General features: G+C 46.6%; 1 protein-coding gene across 1 annotated transcript in view; it reads left to right on the top strand.

The window, feature by feature from the left end:
• The first annotated feature begins 11,632 nt into the window (after positions 1–11,632).
• The window catches only part of SLC8B1 (solute carrier family 8 member B1), a 35,596-nt gene continuing 27,347 nt past the window's right edge, over positions 11,633–19,881 (top strand). The window contains exon 1 of the mRNA XM_038762760.1: positions 11,633–11,645. Within this exon, the coding sequence (XP_038618688.1) occupies positions 11,633–11,645 (13 nt within the window). The remainder of the gene's footprint in view (positions 11,646–19,881) is intronic.

Genomic DNA, 19,881 nt, shown 5'->3' on the forward strand with positions numbered 1-19,881 from the left:
TATTTACTATTCTATTTATTTTCTTTTGTTAATATGTTTGGTTTTGTTCTCTGTCTCCCCCTTTTAGACTGTGAGCCCACTGTTGGGTAGGGACTGTCTCTATATGTTGCCAACTTGTACTTCCCAAGCGCTCAGTACAGTGCTCTGCACACAGTAAGTGCTCAATAAATACAATTGATTGATTTGATTGACTGATTGATCTGGTATGAAAGACCCAATGAGATCTATCAACAGCTACCACAGAGACACCTCCCAAATTCTTCTCAATCAACAATAATACTAAAAATAATAATAATAGTATTTGTTTAGCACATACACTGTGCCAAGGACTGCGCTAAGTGCTGGGGCAGATACAAGATCACCAGATTGCCTGCATTCCCTACCTCACATAAGGACTGATACTCTAAGTAAGAGGGAGAACAGGTATCAAATCCCTATTTTACAGATGAGGAAACAGAGGCACAGAGATGTGAAGTGACCTGCCGAAGGCCACAGAGCAAGCAACTGTATATGTGTTTGCACAGATTTATTACTCTATTTATTTTACTTGTACATATTTACTATTCTATTTTATTTTGTTAATATGTGTTGTTGTCTGTCTCCCCCTTCTAGACTGTGAGCCCGTTGTTGGGTAGGGACCGTCTCTATATGTTGCCAACTTGTACTTCCCAAGTGCTTAGTACAGTGCTCTGCACACAGTAAGCACTCAATAAATATGATTGAATGAATGAATGAATGAAAGTGGCAAAGCCGGGATTAGAACCCCAGGTCCTTTGATTTAGTTCCTGTTCCACGTGGGTCTCAGTCTTATGAGGGAGGGAAATTGAGGGTCTCATCTCCTTTCTACGGAGGAAGAAACAGGCACAGAGAAGTTGTGACTTGCCCTAGACTGCACAGCAGGCAAGTTAGAACCCAGGGCTTCTAACTCCCATTCCTGGGCTCTTTTGCTCTTTTTGGCACTGTGATGTCATGAAGTTTTCAGGTTTCACCTATGCCCTGGGGCAGACTGAGGGGAAGCAGTATGGCCTAGTGGAAAGAGCCCAGATCTAGGAGTCAGATGACCTTGATTCTAATCCTGCTCTTCCACTTGCCTGCTTTGTGACATTGGGCAAATCCTTTCCCCCCATCTTACCTCCTTCCCTTCCCCACAGCACCTGTATATATGTTTGTACATATTTATTACTCTATTTATTTATTTATTTTACTTGTACATACCTATTCTATTTATTTTATTTTGTTCGTATGTTTGGTTTTGTTCTCTGTCTCCCCCTTTTAGACTGTGAGCCCGCTGTTGGGTAGGGACCGTCTCTATATGTTGCCAACTTGGACTTCCCAAGCGCTTAGTACAGTGCTCTGCACACAGGAAGCGCTCAGTAAATACAATTGATTGATTGATTGATTGATTGATTCACTTTTCTCTGCCTCTATAAATGGGGATTAAATGTTCCTTCCTCAGATTAAGACTGAGAGCCTCACGTGGGACAGGGACTGTGTCCAACCCAATTAGCTGGTATCTCCCCCAGGCTGAGTGTTGTGCCTGGCCCATAGTAAGCGTTGAACAATTACCAGTAAACAAACAAAACAATGCTACCTGACCAGGGCCCATTCCTATAATAATAATAATAATAATAATAATAATAATAATGGCATTTATTAAGCGCCTACTGTGAGCAAAGCACTCTTCTAAGCGCTAGGGAGGTTACAAGGTGATCAGGTTGTCCTATGTGGGGCTCACAGTCATCACCCCCATTTTCCAGATGAGGTAACTGAGGCACAGAGAAGTTAAGTGCACATAGTAAGCGCTTAACAAATACTATCATTATTATTATTATTAAGTGACTTGCCCAAAGTCACACAACTGACAATTGGCGGAGCTGGGATTTGAACCCATGACCTCTGACTCCAAAGCCCGTGCTCTTTCCACTGAGCCACGCTGCACTATACCTAAGGATCTAGATACAATACAATAATACAATGTTGGCATTTGTTAAGTGCTTACTATGTGCAAAGCACTGTTCTAAGCGCTGGGGGGGATACAAAGTGATCAGGTTGTCCCATGTGGGGTTCACAGTCTTAATCCCCATTTTACAGATGAGGTATCTGAGGCTCAGAGAAGTTAAGTGACTTGCCCAAGGTCACACAGCAGACATGTGGCGGAGTCGGGATTCGAACCCATGACCTCTGACTCCAAAGCCCGTGCTCTTTCCACTGAGCCACGCTGCTTCTCCAATAATTTCCCAATAATTTTCCAATTTGGCATGGGCTCAGAACCCCAAACCTGGGAGAGAGATTACAATTTCCCTCACCCCTCTTTCAACACCCTCCTTCTCCTTCATTCTCCAAAAGCAGAATGAAGCAGCATGGCCTAGTGTTAGGAGCATGGGCTGGAGAGTCAGAGGGCTTGGCTTCTAATTCTAGCTGAGCTACTTACCCCCTCTGTGATCTTGGGTAAGTCACTGAACTTCTCCGTATCTCATTTTCCTCAACTGCAAAATGGGGATTTAGTACCTACTCTCCCTCCTGTTGGACTGTGAGCCCCATGTGGGATGTGATTACCTTAAATCTGCCCCAGCGCTTAGTACAGTGCTTGGTACTTAGAGAAGCAGCGTGGTTCAGTGGACAGAGCCCAGGCGTGGGAGTCAGAGGATGTGGGTTCTAATCCCGGCTCCGCCACTTGCCTGCTGTGTGATCTTGGGCAAGTCACTTAACTTCTCTGCATCTCAGTTCCCTCATCTGTAAAAAGGGGATTAAAAGTGTGAGCCTCACATGGGACAACCTGATTACCTTGTATTTACCCCAGAGCTTAGAATAGTGCTTGGCACATAGTAAATGTTTAAGAAATATTATTACTGGTATATAGTAAGCACTTAGCAAATACCACAATTATTATTGTTATTATAATTATTTCCCTTCCATTATATGTTTTCAAGCATTCAGTAGAGCCCTCTACTATACAGATGCTCAGTACAGTGCTCCGCACACGGTACAAATCTGGGATTGGTGCTCAGCACTTAACAGCTTGGAACGTAGTAAGAGCTTAACAAATACCATAATTACTATTATTATTATTATTATTATTAATAATAAGCAGTCAGTGCAAGTTCTGCAGCCAGTAGACCCCCAGTACAGTACCATCACTGTTGTTCTTTACTCTCCCAAGCACTGTGCATGAAGTAAGCACTCAGTAAATACCACTGATTTATTGACTGCATACAGTAGATTCTCAATACAGTGCTCTGCAATCCAAAATAAAAGGCATGGGCTAAACTGTCGGGTTTAGTTTGTCATTATCTCTGAGGATCTCAAAGCACTTTACAGGCCTAGTTAGTCCCAGCAACCTAGGATTTGGGAGGGCAGCTGAGGGAGGAATATAGATAAGGGAAAGATTGCAAATCGCAAACCCGGGGCAGCCTTGGACTCCGACAATCCTTCCTTTGGAACTCGAAGCTCCTTGAGGGCAGGGGCTCATCTACTTCCTTTCTCTTCGTCTCCTCCGTGATTGATTGATTGATTGACAGACAGTGCTAAGCGCTTAGTACAGTGCTCTGCACATAGTAAGCGCTCAATAAATACGATTGATGATGACAGAGTGACATGGCCTGTGGAGTGACACTCTAATTCCAGTTCTGTCAGGCCTATCTCAAAAAATCCACCCAACCTATTTTCTCTCCATGCCTATTTTCACTTCCAGAAAGCGTGGATGAACACAATGCCTTTTGTCCTGAGAAGCAGCATGGCCTAATGGATAGAGCACAGGCCTGGAAATCAGAAGGAGCTGGATTCTAATCCCGGTTCTGCCACCACATTCATTCATTCGGTCGTATTTATTGAGCGCTTACTGTGTGCAGAGCACTGGACTAAGCGCTTGGAAAGTACAAATTGGCAACTTATAGAGACGGTCCCTACCCAGCAACGGGCTCACAGTCTAGAAGGGGGAAACAGACAACAAAACAAAATAGACAGGTGTCAGTGCCATCAGAATAGATAAATAGAATTATAGCTATATGCACAACATTGATAAAATAAATAGAGTAATAAATATGTACAAATATACACAAGTGCTGTGGGGATAGGATGGAGGTAGGGCAGAGGGAGGGAGTAGGGGCGAAGGGGAGGGGAAGAGGAGGAGAGGAGTCAACACACTTGTTGACTGTGTGACCCTGGGCAAGTGCCTTCGCTTCTCTGTGACTCAGTCACCTCATCTGTAAAATGGGGATCAAGACTGTGAGCCCCATGTGGGACATGGACTGTGTCCAACCTAATTATCTTGTACCTACCCCAGTACTTGGAACTGCACCTGATACATAATAAGTGCTTAACAAATACCATTAAAAAAAGGAAGCGTCAATGCCAGAGCACTTGGAGGAGATTAAAGGACCACCCCAATCCGAGCTATTATTACAAGTGTGGGAAGCAGTGTGGCCTAATGGAAAGAGCATGGGCATGGGAGTTAGAGGACCTGGGTTCTAATCCAACTCTACCACTTTTGAGAAGCGGCGTGGCTCAGTGGAAAGCGCATGGGCTTTGGAGTCAGAGGTCATGGGTTCAAATCCCGGCTCTGCCAACTGTCAGCTGTGTGACTTTGGGCAAGTCACTTCACTTCTCTGGGCCTCAGTTACCTCATTGTAAAATGGGGATTAAGACTGTGAGCCCCCCGAGGGACAACCTGATCACCTTGTAACCTCCCCAGCGCTTAGAACAGTGCTTTGCACATAGGAAGTGCTTAATAAATGCCATTATTATTATTATAACAAATGCCATTATTATTATTATTAATAACCGATGACCTTCCGACTCTACCCACTACTCCATGCTGGATGGAAGAAGGGTTGTTTGCTTTTGTTTATTCTGAGCCAGTGGCCTTCAAGCTTCCCTGGGTGTCTCCTAGCCTTGGCGCTGTGGGGGTCTGCGGACAACAATTCCATAAACTCCAAGCCTCTCCCCTGCCTACACAGGAGAATCCAGGCCCTTCCGACTCCCTTCCTCACTCCCGCCTCTCCTGTAATCCCAGAAACCCGGAGGGGGCAATCCTACCCTCCCTAGGAAGGAAGCCAAATCCTCCCACCTTTCCCTCTGGACCTTCAAGGCAGGGAATCTCTGCCCCCAGCAAATCCACCAAGCCAGGAGAACTCAGGAGAATCCCAAGTCCACAGATCAAAGGACAGGGAGCTTCCTGTCCCCCTCCCCCTTGTTCTTCTACCAGGAATCTCATGACTGGTGAGGCAGGCTGATAGGTGATTAGCAAAGAGTTACAGCCATCACGGGATTAAGGGACCGTTTAGAAACCTCCCCCTACCTCCCAGCCCCCTAAATGATGATCCGAGCTCTTGAGCGCTTGTACCAAGCGCTTAGTACAGTGCTCTGCACATAGTAAGCGCTCAATAAATACGATTGATTGATTGATATCAGGGTGAAGGGAAGTGCAGAATAATAACAGTAATGATAGTTGTGGTATCCGTTAAGCGCTTACTATGGGTCGGGCCTGTCTATATGTATATATGTTTGTACATATTTATTACTCCATTTATTTATTTATTTTATTTGTACATATCTATTCTATTTATTTTATTTTGTTAGTATGTTTGGTTTTGTTCTCTGTCTCCCCCTTTTAGACTGTGAGCCCGCTGTTGGGTAGGGACTGTCTCTATATGTTGCCAATTTGCACTTCCCAAGCGCTTAGTACAGTGCTCTGCACATAGTAAGCACTCAATAAATACGATTGATGATGATGATGAGGGTTGGATTCTAGCAAATTGGGTTGGACACAGTTTCTGTTCTTCCCTGATTAAGCCCTCCTCTTCCTCTTCTCTCATTTCCTTCTGCATCGCCCTGACTCACTTCTTTTATTCATCCCCCCCCCCCCCCCCGGCCCCCAGCATCACAGAACTTAATTACACATCTGTAATTTATTTATAATAATGGCATTTGTTAAGCGCATACTATGTGCCAAGCACTGTTTTAAGCGCTGGATTAATGTCTGTCTCTCCCTCTATGATGTAAACCCATAGTAAGCGCTTGATAAATGCCAACATCATTATTATTATTACAGGGTACTTAGTGGTATTTATTGAGCGCTAACTGTGTGCAGAGCACTGAACCTCATCTGTAAAATGGAGATTCGTAGGAATGTATGTTTTGTTTTGTTCTCTGCCTCCCCCTTCTAGACTGTGAGCCCACTGTTGGGTAGGGACCGTCTCTATGTGTTGCCAACTTGTACTTGCCAAGCGCTTAGTACAGTGCTCTGCACACAGTAAGCGCTCAGTAAATATGAATGAATGAATGAATGAATGAATTGTGGGTAGGGGATGCCTCTGTTTATTGTCATATTGCACTCTCCCAAGCTCTTAGTACAGTGCTCTGCACATAGTAAGCGCTCAATACGATTGACTGATTGACTGTCCCACATGGGGCTCCCAATCTTAATCCCCGTTTTACAGATGAGATAACTGAGGGACAGAGAAGTGAAGTGATTTGCTCAAGGTCATTCATTCGTTCTTTCATTCAATCGTATTTACTGAGCACTTACTGTGTGCAGATCATTGTACAAAGCACCTGGGAGAGTAGAGTACAACAATAAACAGTCACATTCCCTGTTCACAAGGAGCTTACAGTCTGGGGTGGGGGGGAAGAGATATAAATATAGATAAATAAAATTACACATATGTAAATGAGTGTGGTGGGGCTGGGAGTGGGCAGGAGCAAAGAGAATAAGTCAGGGAGATGCAGAAGGAAGTGGGAGATGAGGAAAAGTGGGATTTAGGGAAGGCCTCTTGGAGGAGATGTGTCTTCAGTCCCTTCTAGACTGTGAGCCCACTGTTGGGTAGGGACTGTCTCTATATGTTGCCAACTTGTACTTCCCAAGCGCTTAGTACAGTGCTCCGCACACAGTAAGTGCTCAATAAATACGATCGATTGATTGATTGATTCAATAAGGCTTTGAAGGGAAGGAGAGTAATTGTCGGATTAGAGGAGGGACGGCATTCCAGGCCAGAGGCAGGACGTGGGCTACGGGTCGGAGTCGAGATAGGTGAGATGGAAGCACAGTGAGAAGGTTAGCACTGAAAGAGCCAAGTGTGCAGGCTGGGTTGTAGAAGGAGAGAAGCGAGGTGAGATAGGAGGGGGCAAGATGATGGAAAGCTTTAAAGCCAATGGTGAGGAGTTTTTGTTTGATAAGGAGATGGATGGGCAACTGCTGGAGTTATTTGATGTGGCGGGGGCTGGGGGGGGTGTCATGTCCTGAACGTTTTGGTAGGAAAATGATCCGGGCAGCACAGTGAAGTATGGACTGGAGTGGGGAGTACAGTGCTCTGCACACAGTAAGCGCTCAATAAATACGATTGATTGATTGATTGATACAAAGTAGATATAGATACAGGGTAACAAGGTTGGTCACAGTTCATCTATTTATCCTGATGGTATTGACGCCTGTCTGCTTGTTTTGTTTTGTTGTCCGTCTCCCCCTTCTAGACTGTGAGCCCGTTGTTGGGAAGGGATTGTCCCTATCTGTGGCTGAACTGTACTTTCCAAACGCTTAGTACAGTGCCCTGCACACAGTAAGCGCTCAGTAAATACGACTGAATGAATGAGAGGCAGGAGGCTGGGAGTTCATTCATTCATTCAATCGTATTTATTGAGCGCTTACTGTGTGCAGAGCACTGTACTAAGCGCTCGGGAAGTACAAGTTGGCAACATATAGAGACGGTCCCTACCCAACAGCGGGCTCACAGTCTAGAAGGGGGAGACATCATCATCATCATCATCATCAATCGTATTTATTGAGCGCTTACTGTGTGCAGAGCACTGTACTAAGCGCTTGGGAAGTACAAGTTGGCAAAATATAGAGACAGTCCCTACCCAACATTGGGCTCACAGTCTAGAAGGGGGAGACAGAGAACAAAACCAAACATACTAACAAAATAAAATAAATAGAATAGATATGTACAAGTAAAATAAATAGAGTAATAAATATGTACAAACATATATACATATATACAGGTGGTGTGGGGAAGGGAAGGAGGTAAGATGGGGGGATGGAAAGGGGGACGAGGGGGAGAGGAAGGAAGGGGCTCAGTCTGGGAAGGCCTCCTGGAGGAGGTGAGCTCTCAGTAGGGCTTTGAAGGGAGGAAGAGGGAGTTCAGCAAGGAGGTTTATGCAGTCATCCAGGCGGGATAGGATGAGTGTATTAACGTGGTAGCAGTTTGGGTGGAGAGGAAAGGATGGATTTTAGCGATGTTGTGAAGGTGGGACTGACAGTATTTGTTGATGGATTGAATATGTGGGTTGAATAATAATAATAATGATAGTATTTGTCAAGCACTTACTATATGCCAAGCACTGTTCTAAGAGCTGGAACACTGTTCTAAGCGCTGGATAACAGAGTCAAGGATGATGCCGAGATTAAGGGCTTGTGAGACAGGAAAGATGGTGGTGCCATCTACAGTGACGGGAAAGTTCAGGAGAGGACAGGGTTTGAGTGGGAACATAAGAGCTCTGTTTCGGACAGGTGAAGTTTGAGGTGATGGGAGGACATCCAAGGTGGAGATGTCTTGAAGGCAGGAGGAGATGTGAGACTGAAGAGAGGGAGAGAGATCAGGGGAGGAGATGGAGATTTGGGTATCATCCGCATACAGGTGGTAGACAAAGGGTGGAGTGGGGATTAGAACCCTGCTCCTTCGAAATCCCAGACCCATGCTCTATCCGCTAGGCCAGGCTGCTTCTAGAGTCTTCGAACGTCTAGAATGTGGAGCCTTCTCCTTAATAATAATAATAATAATAATAGCAGTGATGGTATTTGTTAAGTGCTTACTATGTGCCAAGCACTGTTCTAAGCGCTGGGGGGGATCCAAGGTAATCAGGTTGTCCCTTGGGGGCTCACCGTCTTCACCCCCATTTTCCAGACGAGGGAACTGAGGCCCAGAGAAGTGACGTGCCTTGCCCAAGGTCACACCGCAGACAAGTGGCGGGGCCGGGATCACGGCCTCCGACTCCCAAACCCGGGCTGTTTCCACCAAGCCACACTGGTTCTCTAACCCTAACCTAACCTCCTTCTTCTGCTTTTTGGTTTTCAGTCATGACACAGAATCCCCACCTTCCCACCTCAAATCCAGACCCTCTCCTGGGCCTCTTAGGGAAGAAATTGGAAGGCTTTAGGGTAGAGGAAAGCTCCGGTCTGAGTCTGCCCAGGTCAGCTCTGCTGAGGCCCCTTGGGGGGGACAGTGACCTCTCCCCCCCACCCTCCTGTTGTTCATTCATTCAGTCAATCGTATTTATAATAATAATAATAATAATGGTATTTATAATAATAATAAAAAATAATAATGGCATTTGTTAAGCGCTTACTATGTGCAAGGCACTGTTCTAAGCGCTGGGGGGGATACAAGGTGATCAGGTTGCCCCACGTGGGGCTCACAGTCATCATCCCCATTTTACAGATGAGGGAACTGAGGCTCCGAGAAGTTAAGTGCCTTGCCCAAGGTCACACAGCAGGCCCGTTGGTGGAGTCGGGATTCGAACCCATGACCTCTGACTCCAAAGCGCGGGCTCTTTCCACTGAGCCGTGCTGCTGTAAGTGCTTGCTATGTGCAAAGCCCTGTTCTAAGCGTTGGGGACGTTACAAGGTGATCAGGTTGTCCCACAGGGGGCTCACAGTCTTAATCCCCATTTTACAGATGAGGGAACTGAGGCACAGAGATGCCCAAAGTCACTCAGCTGACAATTGGCAGAGCGGGATTTGAACCCACGACCTCTGACTCCAAAGCCCGGGCTCTTTCCTCTGAGCCACGCCACTTTTCTTATTTATTGAGCGCTTACTGTGTGCAGAGCACTGTACTAAGCATTGGGAAGTACAAGTCGGCAACATATAGAGACGGTCCCTGCCCAACAACGGGCTCACAGTCTAGAAGGGGGGGGATAATAATAATGGTATTTGTTAAGCGCTTACAATATACAAGGCACTATACTAAACGCTGGATACAAGCAAATCAGATTGAACAGAGAAGAGAGGAGAAGAACAGATTAGAGAAGCAGCGTGGCTCAGTGGAAAGAGCACGGACTTTGGAGTCAGAGTTCGTGGGTTCAAATCCTGGCTCTGCCAGTTGTCTGCTGTGTGACTTTGGGCAAGTCACTTCACTTCTCTGGGCCTCAGTTACCTCATCTGTAAAATGGGGATTAAGACTTTGAGCCCCACGTGAGACAACCTGATCACCTTGTAACCTCCCCAGTGCTTAGAACAGTGCTTTGCACATAGTAAGTGCTTAATAAATGCCATTATTATTATTATACCCCCAGCGCTGAGAACAGTGCCTTGCACATAGTAAGCTCTTAATAAATGCCATTTTTATTATTATTATTAATATGCAAGGCACTATACTAAACGCTGTTTTGTTCTCTGTCTCCCCCTTCTAGACTGTGAGCCTGCTGTTGGGTAGGGACTGTCTCTATGTGTTGCCGACTTGTACGTCCCAAGCGCTTAGTCCAGTGCTCTGCACACAGTAAGCGCTCAATAAATACAATTGATTGATGATTGATTGATTGGATACAAGCAAATCAGATTGAACACAGTCTCTGTCCCACAGGAGGCTCCCAGTCTCAATCCCCATTTTCCAGATGAGGTAACTGGGGCACAGAGAAGCGAAGTGACTTGTCCAAGGTCCCAGGGCAGACGAGTGGTGGGGGCCGGGATTAGAACCCAGGTCCTTCTGCCTCTCAGGCCCGTGGTCTGTCCATTATGCCACGCTGTCCCTTGTCACCCACTCGGGGGGTCCTGCTCCTTTAATGTTGCCGACTTGTACTTCCCAAGCGCTTAGTCCAGTGCTCTGCAATCAATCAATCGTATTTACTGAGCGCTTACTGTGTGCAGAGCGCTGGACTAAGCGCTTGGGAAGTCCAAGTTGGCAACATAGAGAGACAGTCCCTACCCAACAGTGGGCCCACAGGAGGCTTCCAGTCTCAATCCCCATTTTCCAGATGAGGTAACTGGGGCACAGACTTGTCCACGGTCACAGGGCAGACAAGTGGTGGGTGCCGGGATTAGAACCCAGGTCCTTCTGCCTCTCAGGCCCGTGGTCTGTCCATCATGCCACGCTGTCCCTTGTCGCCCGCTCGGTGGGTCCTGCTCCTTTAATGTCGCCGACTTGTAATAATAATAATAATAATAATAATGGCATTTATTAAGCGCTTACTATGTGCAAAGCACTGTTCTAAGCGCTGGGGAGTTTACAATCAATCAATCGATCAATCAATCAATCAATCGTATTTACTGAGTGCTTACTGTGTGCAGAGCACTGTCCTAAGCGCTTGGGAAGTCCAAGTTGGCAACATAGAGAGACAGGCCCTACCCAACAGTGGGCTCCCAGTCTAAAAGGGGCTCACAGTCTAAAAGACTGTGCACGCAGTAAGCGCTCAATAAATACGATTGATGGATGGATGGATTGATTGATTAAGGTGGCGCGTTGTCACTTTAAGGAGGAGGGGAGGAGGAGGAGGAGGAGGAGGAGGAGGAGGAGGAGCTGGCCCCCCGGTTGGCTAGTTGGACGTGTCCGGGGGTTGCCCGGGGACTGAGCAGGGGCCTTGCCAGTGGCCCGGGAGGAATCTTCGGGGAGAGGACAGTGCTCAGCACAGCAGCCCCGGGATCATGCGAGGGACAGGTAAGGGACAAAATTTGGGGGTACAATTTGGGGAGGGCTGCCCGCTGGACGGGCTGGACCCTGTTGTCCGAAGGTGGCAACTTCTTGGTGCCAGGGAGGACCATCATCATCATCAATCGTATTTATTGAGCGCTTACTATGTGCAGAGCACTGTCCTAAGCGCTTGGGAAGTACAAGGTGGCAACTGCTTGGTGCCAGGGAGGATCATCATCATCATCAATCGTATTTATTGAGCGCTTACTATGTGCAGAGCACTGTCCTAAGCGCTTGGGAAGTCCAAGTTGGCAACATAGAGAGACAGGCCCTACCCAACAGTGGGCTCACAGTCTAAAAGACTGTGCACACAGTAAGCGCTCAATAAATACGATTGATGGATGGATGGATTGATTGATTAGGGTGGCGCGTTGTCACTTTAAGGAGGAGGGGAGGAGGAGGAGGAGGAGGAGGAGGAGGAGGAGGAGGAGGAGGAGGAGGAGGAGGAGCTGGCCCTCCGGTTGGCTACTTGGAAGTGTCCCGGGGGTTGCCCGGGGACTGAGCAGGGGCCTTGCCAGTGGCCCGGGAGGAATCTTCGGGGAGAGGACGGTGCTCAGCACAGCAGCTCCGGGATCATGCGAGGGACAGGTAGGGGACAAAATCTGGGGGGACAATTTGGGGGGGGGGGGTTGCCTGCTGGACGGGCTGGACTCTGTTGTCCGAAGGTGGCAACTTCTTGGTGCCAGGGAGGATCATCATCATCATAATCAATCGTATTTATTGAGCGCTTACTATGTGCACAGCACTGTCCTAAGCGCTTGTGTGCCCGGTGGGCCGGAGGGTAGGGGGAGCGCGGAAACTTTTCCGGCTGTTCCTTTGCCCAAGTTCCTTCCTGCTGAAGAGATTGGGCCGTTTCCTGCCCCTTCCGGACCGGGGGGATGGGGAAGCCTCCCTTTCCTCTGCTTCGACTCCTAATCATCGTGGCCTTTGCTAAGCCCTTACTGGGTGCCAGGCACTGTACTAAGCGCCGAGGTGGATACGGGCAAATTATCGTGGCCTTTGTTAAGCCCTTCCTGTGTGCCAGGCACTGTACTAAGCGATGAGGTGGATACGAGCAAATAATCGTGGCTTTTGTTAAGCCCTTACTGTGTGCCAGGCACTGTACTAAGTGCTGAGGTGGATACGAGCAAATTATCGTGGCCTTTGTTAAGCCCTTACTGTGTGCCAGGCACTGTACTAAGCGCTGAGGTGGATACAGGCAAATTATCGTGGCCTTTGTTAAGCCCTTACTGTGCCAGGCACTGTACTAAGCGCCGAGGTGGATACAGGCAAATTATCGTGGCCTTGTTAAGCCCTTACTGTGTGCCAGGCACTGTACTAAGCGCCGAGGTGGATACGAGCAAATAATCGTGGCCTTTGTTAAGCCCTTACTGTGTGCCAGGCACTGTACTAAGCGCCGAGGTGGATACGGGAAAATTATTGTGGCCTTTGTTAAGCCCTTACTGTGTGCCAGGCACTGTACTAAGCGCTGAGGTGGATACAAGCAAATTGGGTCATGCATTCATTCATTAAATTGTATTTATTGAGCGCTTACTGTGTGCAGAGCACTGTACTAAGCGCTTGGGAGTCCAAGTTGGCAACATCTAGAGACGGTCCCTATCCAACAGCGGGCTCACAGTCTAGAAGGGGGAGACAGACAACAAAACAAAACATATTAACAAAATAAAATAGAGTAGTAAATATGTACAAGTAAAATAGAGTAATAAATCTGTATTCATTCATTCAATTGTATTTATTGAGCGCTTACTGTGTGAAGAGCATTGTACTAAGTGCTTGGGAAGTGCAAGTTGACAACATCTAGAGCTGGTCCCTACCCAACAGCGGGCTTACAGTCTAGAAGGGGAAGACAGACAACAAAATAGAATATATTCACAAAATAAAATAAAGGGAATAGTAAATATGTACAAGTAAAATAGAGTAATAAATCTATACAAACACTCATTCCTTCATCATCAATCGTATTTATTGAGCGCTTACTGTGTGCAGAGCACTGTACTAAGCGCTTGGGAAGTACAAATTGGCAACATCTAGAGACAGTCCCTACCCAACAGTGGGCTCACAGTCTAAAAGGGGGAGACAAAACCGTCCAGACCGTGATTCTGGGTTGGGTGGGAGGGTCCCGCGGCTCTCTCCTTTAATAATAATGATGGCATTTATTAAGCGCGTACTACTTGCAAAGCGCTGTTCTAAGCGCTCGGGAGGTTACAAGCTGATCAGTTTGTCAATCAATCGTATTTATTGAGCGCTTACCGTGTGCAGAGCACTGGACTAAGCGCTTGGGAAGTACAGGTTGGCAACATATAGAGACGGTCCCTACCCAACAGTGGGCTCACAGTCTAGAAGGGGGGGGACAGAGAACAAAACAAAACATATTAACAAAACAAAATAAATAGAATAAATATGTACAAGTAAAATAAATAAATAGAGTAATAAATATGTACAAACATATATACAGGTGCTGTGGGGAAGGGAAGGAGGTAAGGCCGGGGGCATGGAGAGGGGGAAGAGGGGGTGAGGAAGGAGGGGGCTCAGTCTGGGAAGGCCTCCTGGAGGGGGTGAACTCTCAGTAGGGCCTTATTTATTGAGCGCCTACCCTGTGCAGAGCACTGTAGTAAGTGCTTGGGAAGTACAGGTTCATTCATTCATTCAATCGTATTTATTGAGCGGTTACTGTGTGCAGAGCACTGGACTAAGCGCTTAGGAAGTACAAGTTGGCAACATATAGAGACGGTCCCTACCCAACAGTGGGCACTCAGTCTAGAAGGGGGGGACAGAGAACAAAACAAAACATATTAACAAAACAAAATAAATAGAATAAATATGTACAAGTAAAATAAATAGAGTAATATGTACAAACATATATGCATATATATATATATATATATATATATATATATATGCACGTGCTGTGGGGAAGGGAAGGAGGGAAGGCGGGGGGAATCATCATCATCATCAATCATATTTATTGAGCGCTTACTATGTGCAGAGCACTGGACTAAGCACTTGGGAAGTACAGGTTGGCAACATATAGAGACGGTCCCTACCCAACAGTGGGCTCAAAGTCTAGAAGGAGGGGACAGAGAACAAAACAAAACATATTAACAAAACAAAATAAATAGAATAAATATGTACCAGTAAAATAGAGTAATAAATATGTACAAACATATATACATATATATACAGGTGCTGTGGGGAAGAGAAGGAGGTAAGGCGGGGGCATGGAGAGGGGGAAGAGGCGGTGAGGAAGGAGGGGGCTCAGTCTGGGAAGGCCTCCTGGAGGGGGTGAACTCTCAGTAGGGCCTTATTTATTGAGCGCCTACCCTGTGCAGAGCACTGTAGTAGGTGCTTGGGAAGTACAAGTTCATTCATTCATTCAATCGTATTTATTGAGCGGTTACTGTGTGCAGAGCACTGTACTAAGCGCTTGGGAAGTACAAGTTGGCAACATATAGAGACGGTCCCTACCCAACAGTGGGCTCACAGTCTAGAAGAGGGGGGACAGAGAACAAAACATATTAAAAAAACAAAATAAATAGAATAAATATGTACCAGTAAAATAGAGTAATAAATATGTACAAACATATATACATATATATACAGGTGCTGTGGGGAAGAGAAGGAGGTAAGGTGGGGGGAATGGAGAGGGGGAAGAGGGTGAGGAAGGAGGGGGCTCCGTCTGGGAAGGCCTCCTGGAGGAGGTGAACTCTCAGTAGGGCCTTATTTATTGAGCGCCTACCCTGTGCAGAGCACTGTAGTAAGTGCTTGGGAAGTACAAGTTCATTCATTCAATCATATTTTTTGAGCGGTTACTGTGTGCAGAGCACTGTACTAAGTGCTTGGGAAGTACAAGTTGGCAACAGAGACGGTCCCTACCCAACAGTGGGCTCACAGTCTAGAAGGGGGGGACAGAGAACAAAACAAAACATATTAACAAAACAAAATAAATAGAATAAATATGTACCAGTAAAATAAATAGAGTAATAAATATGTACAAACATATATACATATATATACAGGTGATGTGGGGAAGAGAAGGAGGTAAGGTGGGGGGAATGGAGAGGGGGAAGAGGGTGAGGAAGGAGGGGGCTCAGTCTGGGAAGGCCTCCTGGAGGAGGAGAACTCTCAGTAGGGCCTTATTTATTGAGCACCTACCCTGTGCAGAGCTGTAGTAAGCGCTTGGGAAGCACAAGTTCGTTCATTTATTCAATCGTATTTATTGAGCGCTTACTTTGTGCAGAGCACTGTACTAAGCGCTTGGGAAGTACAAGTTCATTCATTCATTCATTCAATCGTATTTATTGAGCGCTTACTGTGTGCAGAGCACTGTACTAAGCACCAAGAGTCACCCATCAATCAATCAATCAGAGAAACACTGTGGCCTAGTGACTAGAGCCCGAGCCTTGGAGTCAGAAGGACCTGGCTTCCAATCCCGGCTCCGCCACTTTTCTGCTGTGTGAACTTGGGCAAGGCTCTTCAATCAATCAATCAATCGTATTTATTGAGCGCTTACTGTGTGCAGAGCACTGTACTAAGCGCTTGGGAAGTACCACTTCACTCCTCTGTGCCTCAGTTCCCTCCTCTGGAAAATGGGGATTAAGACTGTGAGCCCTGTGTGAGAAAGGGGCTGTGTCCAATTTAACAGTCTTGTATCTAACCCAGCGCGTAGTACAGTGCCTGGCACATAGTAGGTGCTTAACAAGTACCTTGATTAATCAGTCGATCAATGAATGATATTTGCTGAGCACTTATACGCAGAGCAGTGTAGGAAGCACTTGCGGGAGTCCAGTACAGCAGAATTAGCAGACAAGCTATCATAATTATGGCTGTCCTTCTCCTCTTGCTGTTATTAACCGCGACAATTAGAGAAAAACAACGCCGTGAGTTTTAGGCATCAACTTTCGGCTCCATTTCCCTTCCCAGACGTGACCCTTTCCCCCTTCGTGATGATGGCATGTGTTGAAATACTTATCTTGGGGAAGCTGTGGTCCTGTGGCTAGAGCACGGGGCTGGGAGTCAGAAGGTCATGGGTTCTAATCCCACCTCCGCCACTTGCCTGCCGTGGGCAAGTCACTTCACTTCTCTGGGCCTCAGTTCCCTCATCTGGAAAATGGGGGTGGAGGCTGTGAGCTCCCCGTGGGACAGAGACGGTGTCCAACCCGATCTGCTATGTGAACCTGGGCAAGGCACCTCACTTCTCTGTGCCTCAGTTGCCTCATCTGGAAAATGGGGATTAAGGCTGTGTGCCCAAACCTCGAGGCTGGGAGTTGGGAAACCCGGGTTCTAGTCCCGGTTCCGCCCCTGGCCTGCTGTATTTTTTTCTGTTTTGTTTTGTTTTTAAATGGTATTGGTTAAGCGCTTACTATGTGCCAGAAACTGTTCTAAGCGCTAGGGTAGATACAAGATAATCAGGTTGGACACTGTCCCTGTGCCATGTGTTGCCAATTTTTATTTCCCAAATGCTTAGTACAGTGCTCTGCACATAGTAAGCGCTCAATAAATACGATTGATGATGATGATGATGTGAGGCTCACACTCTTAACTCTTTGAGAAGCAGCGTGGCTCAGTGGAAAGAGCACGGGCTTTGGAGTCAGAGGTCATGGGTTCGAATGCCGCTCCGCCACATGGCTGCTGTGTGACCTTGGGCAAGACACTTAACTTCTCTGAGCCTCAGTTACCTCATCTGTAAAATGGGGATTAAGACTGTGAGCCCCACGTGGGACAACTTGATCACCTTGTATCCCCCCCAGCGCTTAGAACAGTGCTCTGCACATAGTAAGTGCTTAACAAATGCCATTATTATTATTATTATTATTATTATTATTATTATTATTATTATTATTAACCCCCATTTTACAGATGAGGTAACTGAGGCACAGCATTAGAACCCAGGTCCTTCTGACTCCGGGGCCTGTGCTCTAACCATTAAGCCATACTGTCTCCCTGGGGACACATCACTCGCTCTGTCAGGACCTCAGTTTTCTCACCTGAAAATGGGGATCAGGGCCCTGCTAGATGGCCAGACCCGTGCTAACCCAACGCTTAGTACAGTGCCTGCACAGTTAAGTGCTTAACAAATACCATTATTTATTTATTTATCATTCATTCATCATCATCATCATCAATTGTATTTATTGAGCGCTTACTGTGTGCATTCAATCGTATTTATTGAGCGCTTACTGTGTGCAGAGCACTGTACTAAGCGCTTGGGAAGTACAAATCGGCAACGTATAGAGACGGTCCCTACCCAACAACGGGCTCACAGTCTAGAAGGGGGAGACAGACAACAAAACAAAACAAGTAGACTGGTGTCAGTACCATCAGAAAAGATAAATAGAATTATAGTTATATACACACCATTCATAAAATAGAGTAATAAATATGTGAACCCGCTGTTGGGTAGGGACCGTCTCTATATGTTACCAACTTGTACTTCCCAAGCGCTTAGTACAGTGCTTCCCAGTGCTTCCCAGACTGAGCCCCTTCCTTCCTCTCCCCCTCATCCCCCTCTCCATCCCCCCCATCTTACCCCCTTCCCTTCCCCACATCACCTGTATATATGTATATATGTTTGTACATATTTATTACTCTATTTATTTTACTTGTACATATCTATTCTATTTTATTTTGTTAGTATGTTTGGTTTTGTCCTCTGTCTCCCCCTTTTAGACTGTGAGCCCAATGTTGGGTAGGGACTGTCTCTATATGTTGCCAATTTGTACTTCCCAAGTGCTTAGTACAGTGCTCTGCACATAGTAAGCGCTCAATAAATACGATTGATGATGATGATGAGTAAGCGCTCAATAAATACAATTGAGTGAATGTACAAATACACACAAGTGCTGTGGGGAGAGGAAGGGGTGGAACAGAGGGAGGGAGTGGGAGCGATGGGGAGGGGAGGAGGAGCGGAGGAAAAGGGGGGCTCATTCTGGGAAGGCCTCCTGGAGGAGGTGGGCTCTCAGTAGGGCTTTGAAGGGATGAAGAGAGCTCCTGTGCCAAGCACTGTGGCAAGTGCCGGTGGCGGGGGGGAGTTACAAGGATAATCTAATCCGACACAATCCTGTTCTGCACGGGTCTGACCATCTAGCAGGGCCCTGATCCCCATTTTCAGGTGAGAAAACTGAGGTCCTGACAGAGTGAGTGACTCGTCCCCAGGGAGACAGCATGGCTTAATGGAAAGAGCACAGGCCCCGGAGTCAGAAGGACCTGGGTTCTAATGCTGTGCCTCAGTTACCTCATCTGTAAAATGGGGGTTGTGTGAGCCTCAAATGGCACAGGGACATCATCATCATCATCAATTGTATTTATTGAGCGCTTACTATGTGCAGAGCACTGTACTAAGCACTTGGGAAGTACAAATTGGCAACATATAGAGACAGTCCCTACCCAACAGTGGGCTCACAGTCTAAAAGCGGGAGACAGAGAACAAAACCAAACAGGGACAGTGTCCAACCTGATTATCTTGTATCTACCCTAGCGCTTAGAACAGTCTCTGGCACATAGTAAGCGCTTCGCAAATACCATTTAAAAACAAAACAAAACAGAAAAAATACAGCAGGCCAGGGGCGGAACCGGGACAAGAACCCGGGTTTCCCAACTCCCAGCCTCGAGGTTTGGGCATCCAGAGACCTCCAGTCCTTCTCTGGTCAATCAATCAACCAATCAATTGTATTTATTGAGCGCTTACTGTGTGCAGAGCAACATCATCATCAATTGTATTTATTGAGCGCTTACTGTGTGCAGAGCACTGTACTTGGGAAGTACAAGTTGGCAACACATAGAGACAGTCCCTACCCAACAGTGGGCTCACAGTCTAAAAGAGCACTGTACTAAGCGCTTGGGAAGTACAAGTTGGCAACATATAGAGACAGTCCCTACCCAGCAGTGGGCTCACAGTCTAAAAGACTAGATTTGATTTGGTCTAGATTTGATTGCTGTTGGTGGGAAGCAAGAAGTGGGGGTGGGGCTGGATATGGATGGAATGGGATATCTTGGGATCATCATCATCAATCGTATTTATTGAGCGCTTACTGTGTGAAGAGCACTGGACTAAGCGCTTGGGAAGTACAAGTTGGCAACATATAGAGACAGTCCCTACCCAACAGTGGGCTCACAGTGTAGAAGAGGGAGACAGAGAACAAAACCAAACATACTAACAAAATAAAATAAATAGAATAGATATGCACAAGTAAGATAAATAAATAGA

The sequence above is a fragment of the Tachyglossus aculeatus genome, chromosome 21 (genome assembly GCF_015852505.1).
Source record: "Tachyglossus aculeatus isolate mTacAcu1 chromosome 21, mTacAcu1.pri, whole genome shotgun sequence".
In the NCBI taxonomy this organism is placed as follows: Eukaryota; Metazoa; Chordata; class Mammalia; order Monotremata; family Tachyglossidae; genus Tachyglossus; species Tachyglossus aculeatus.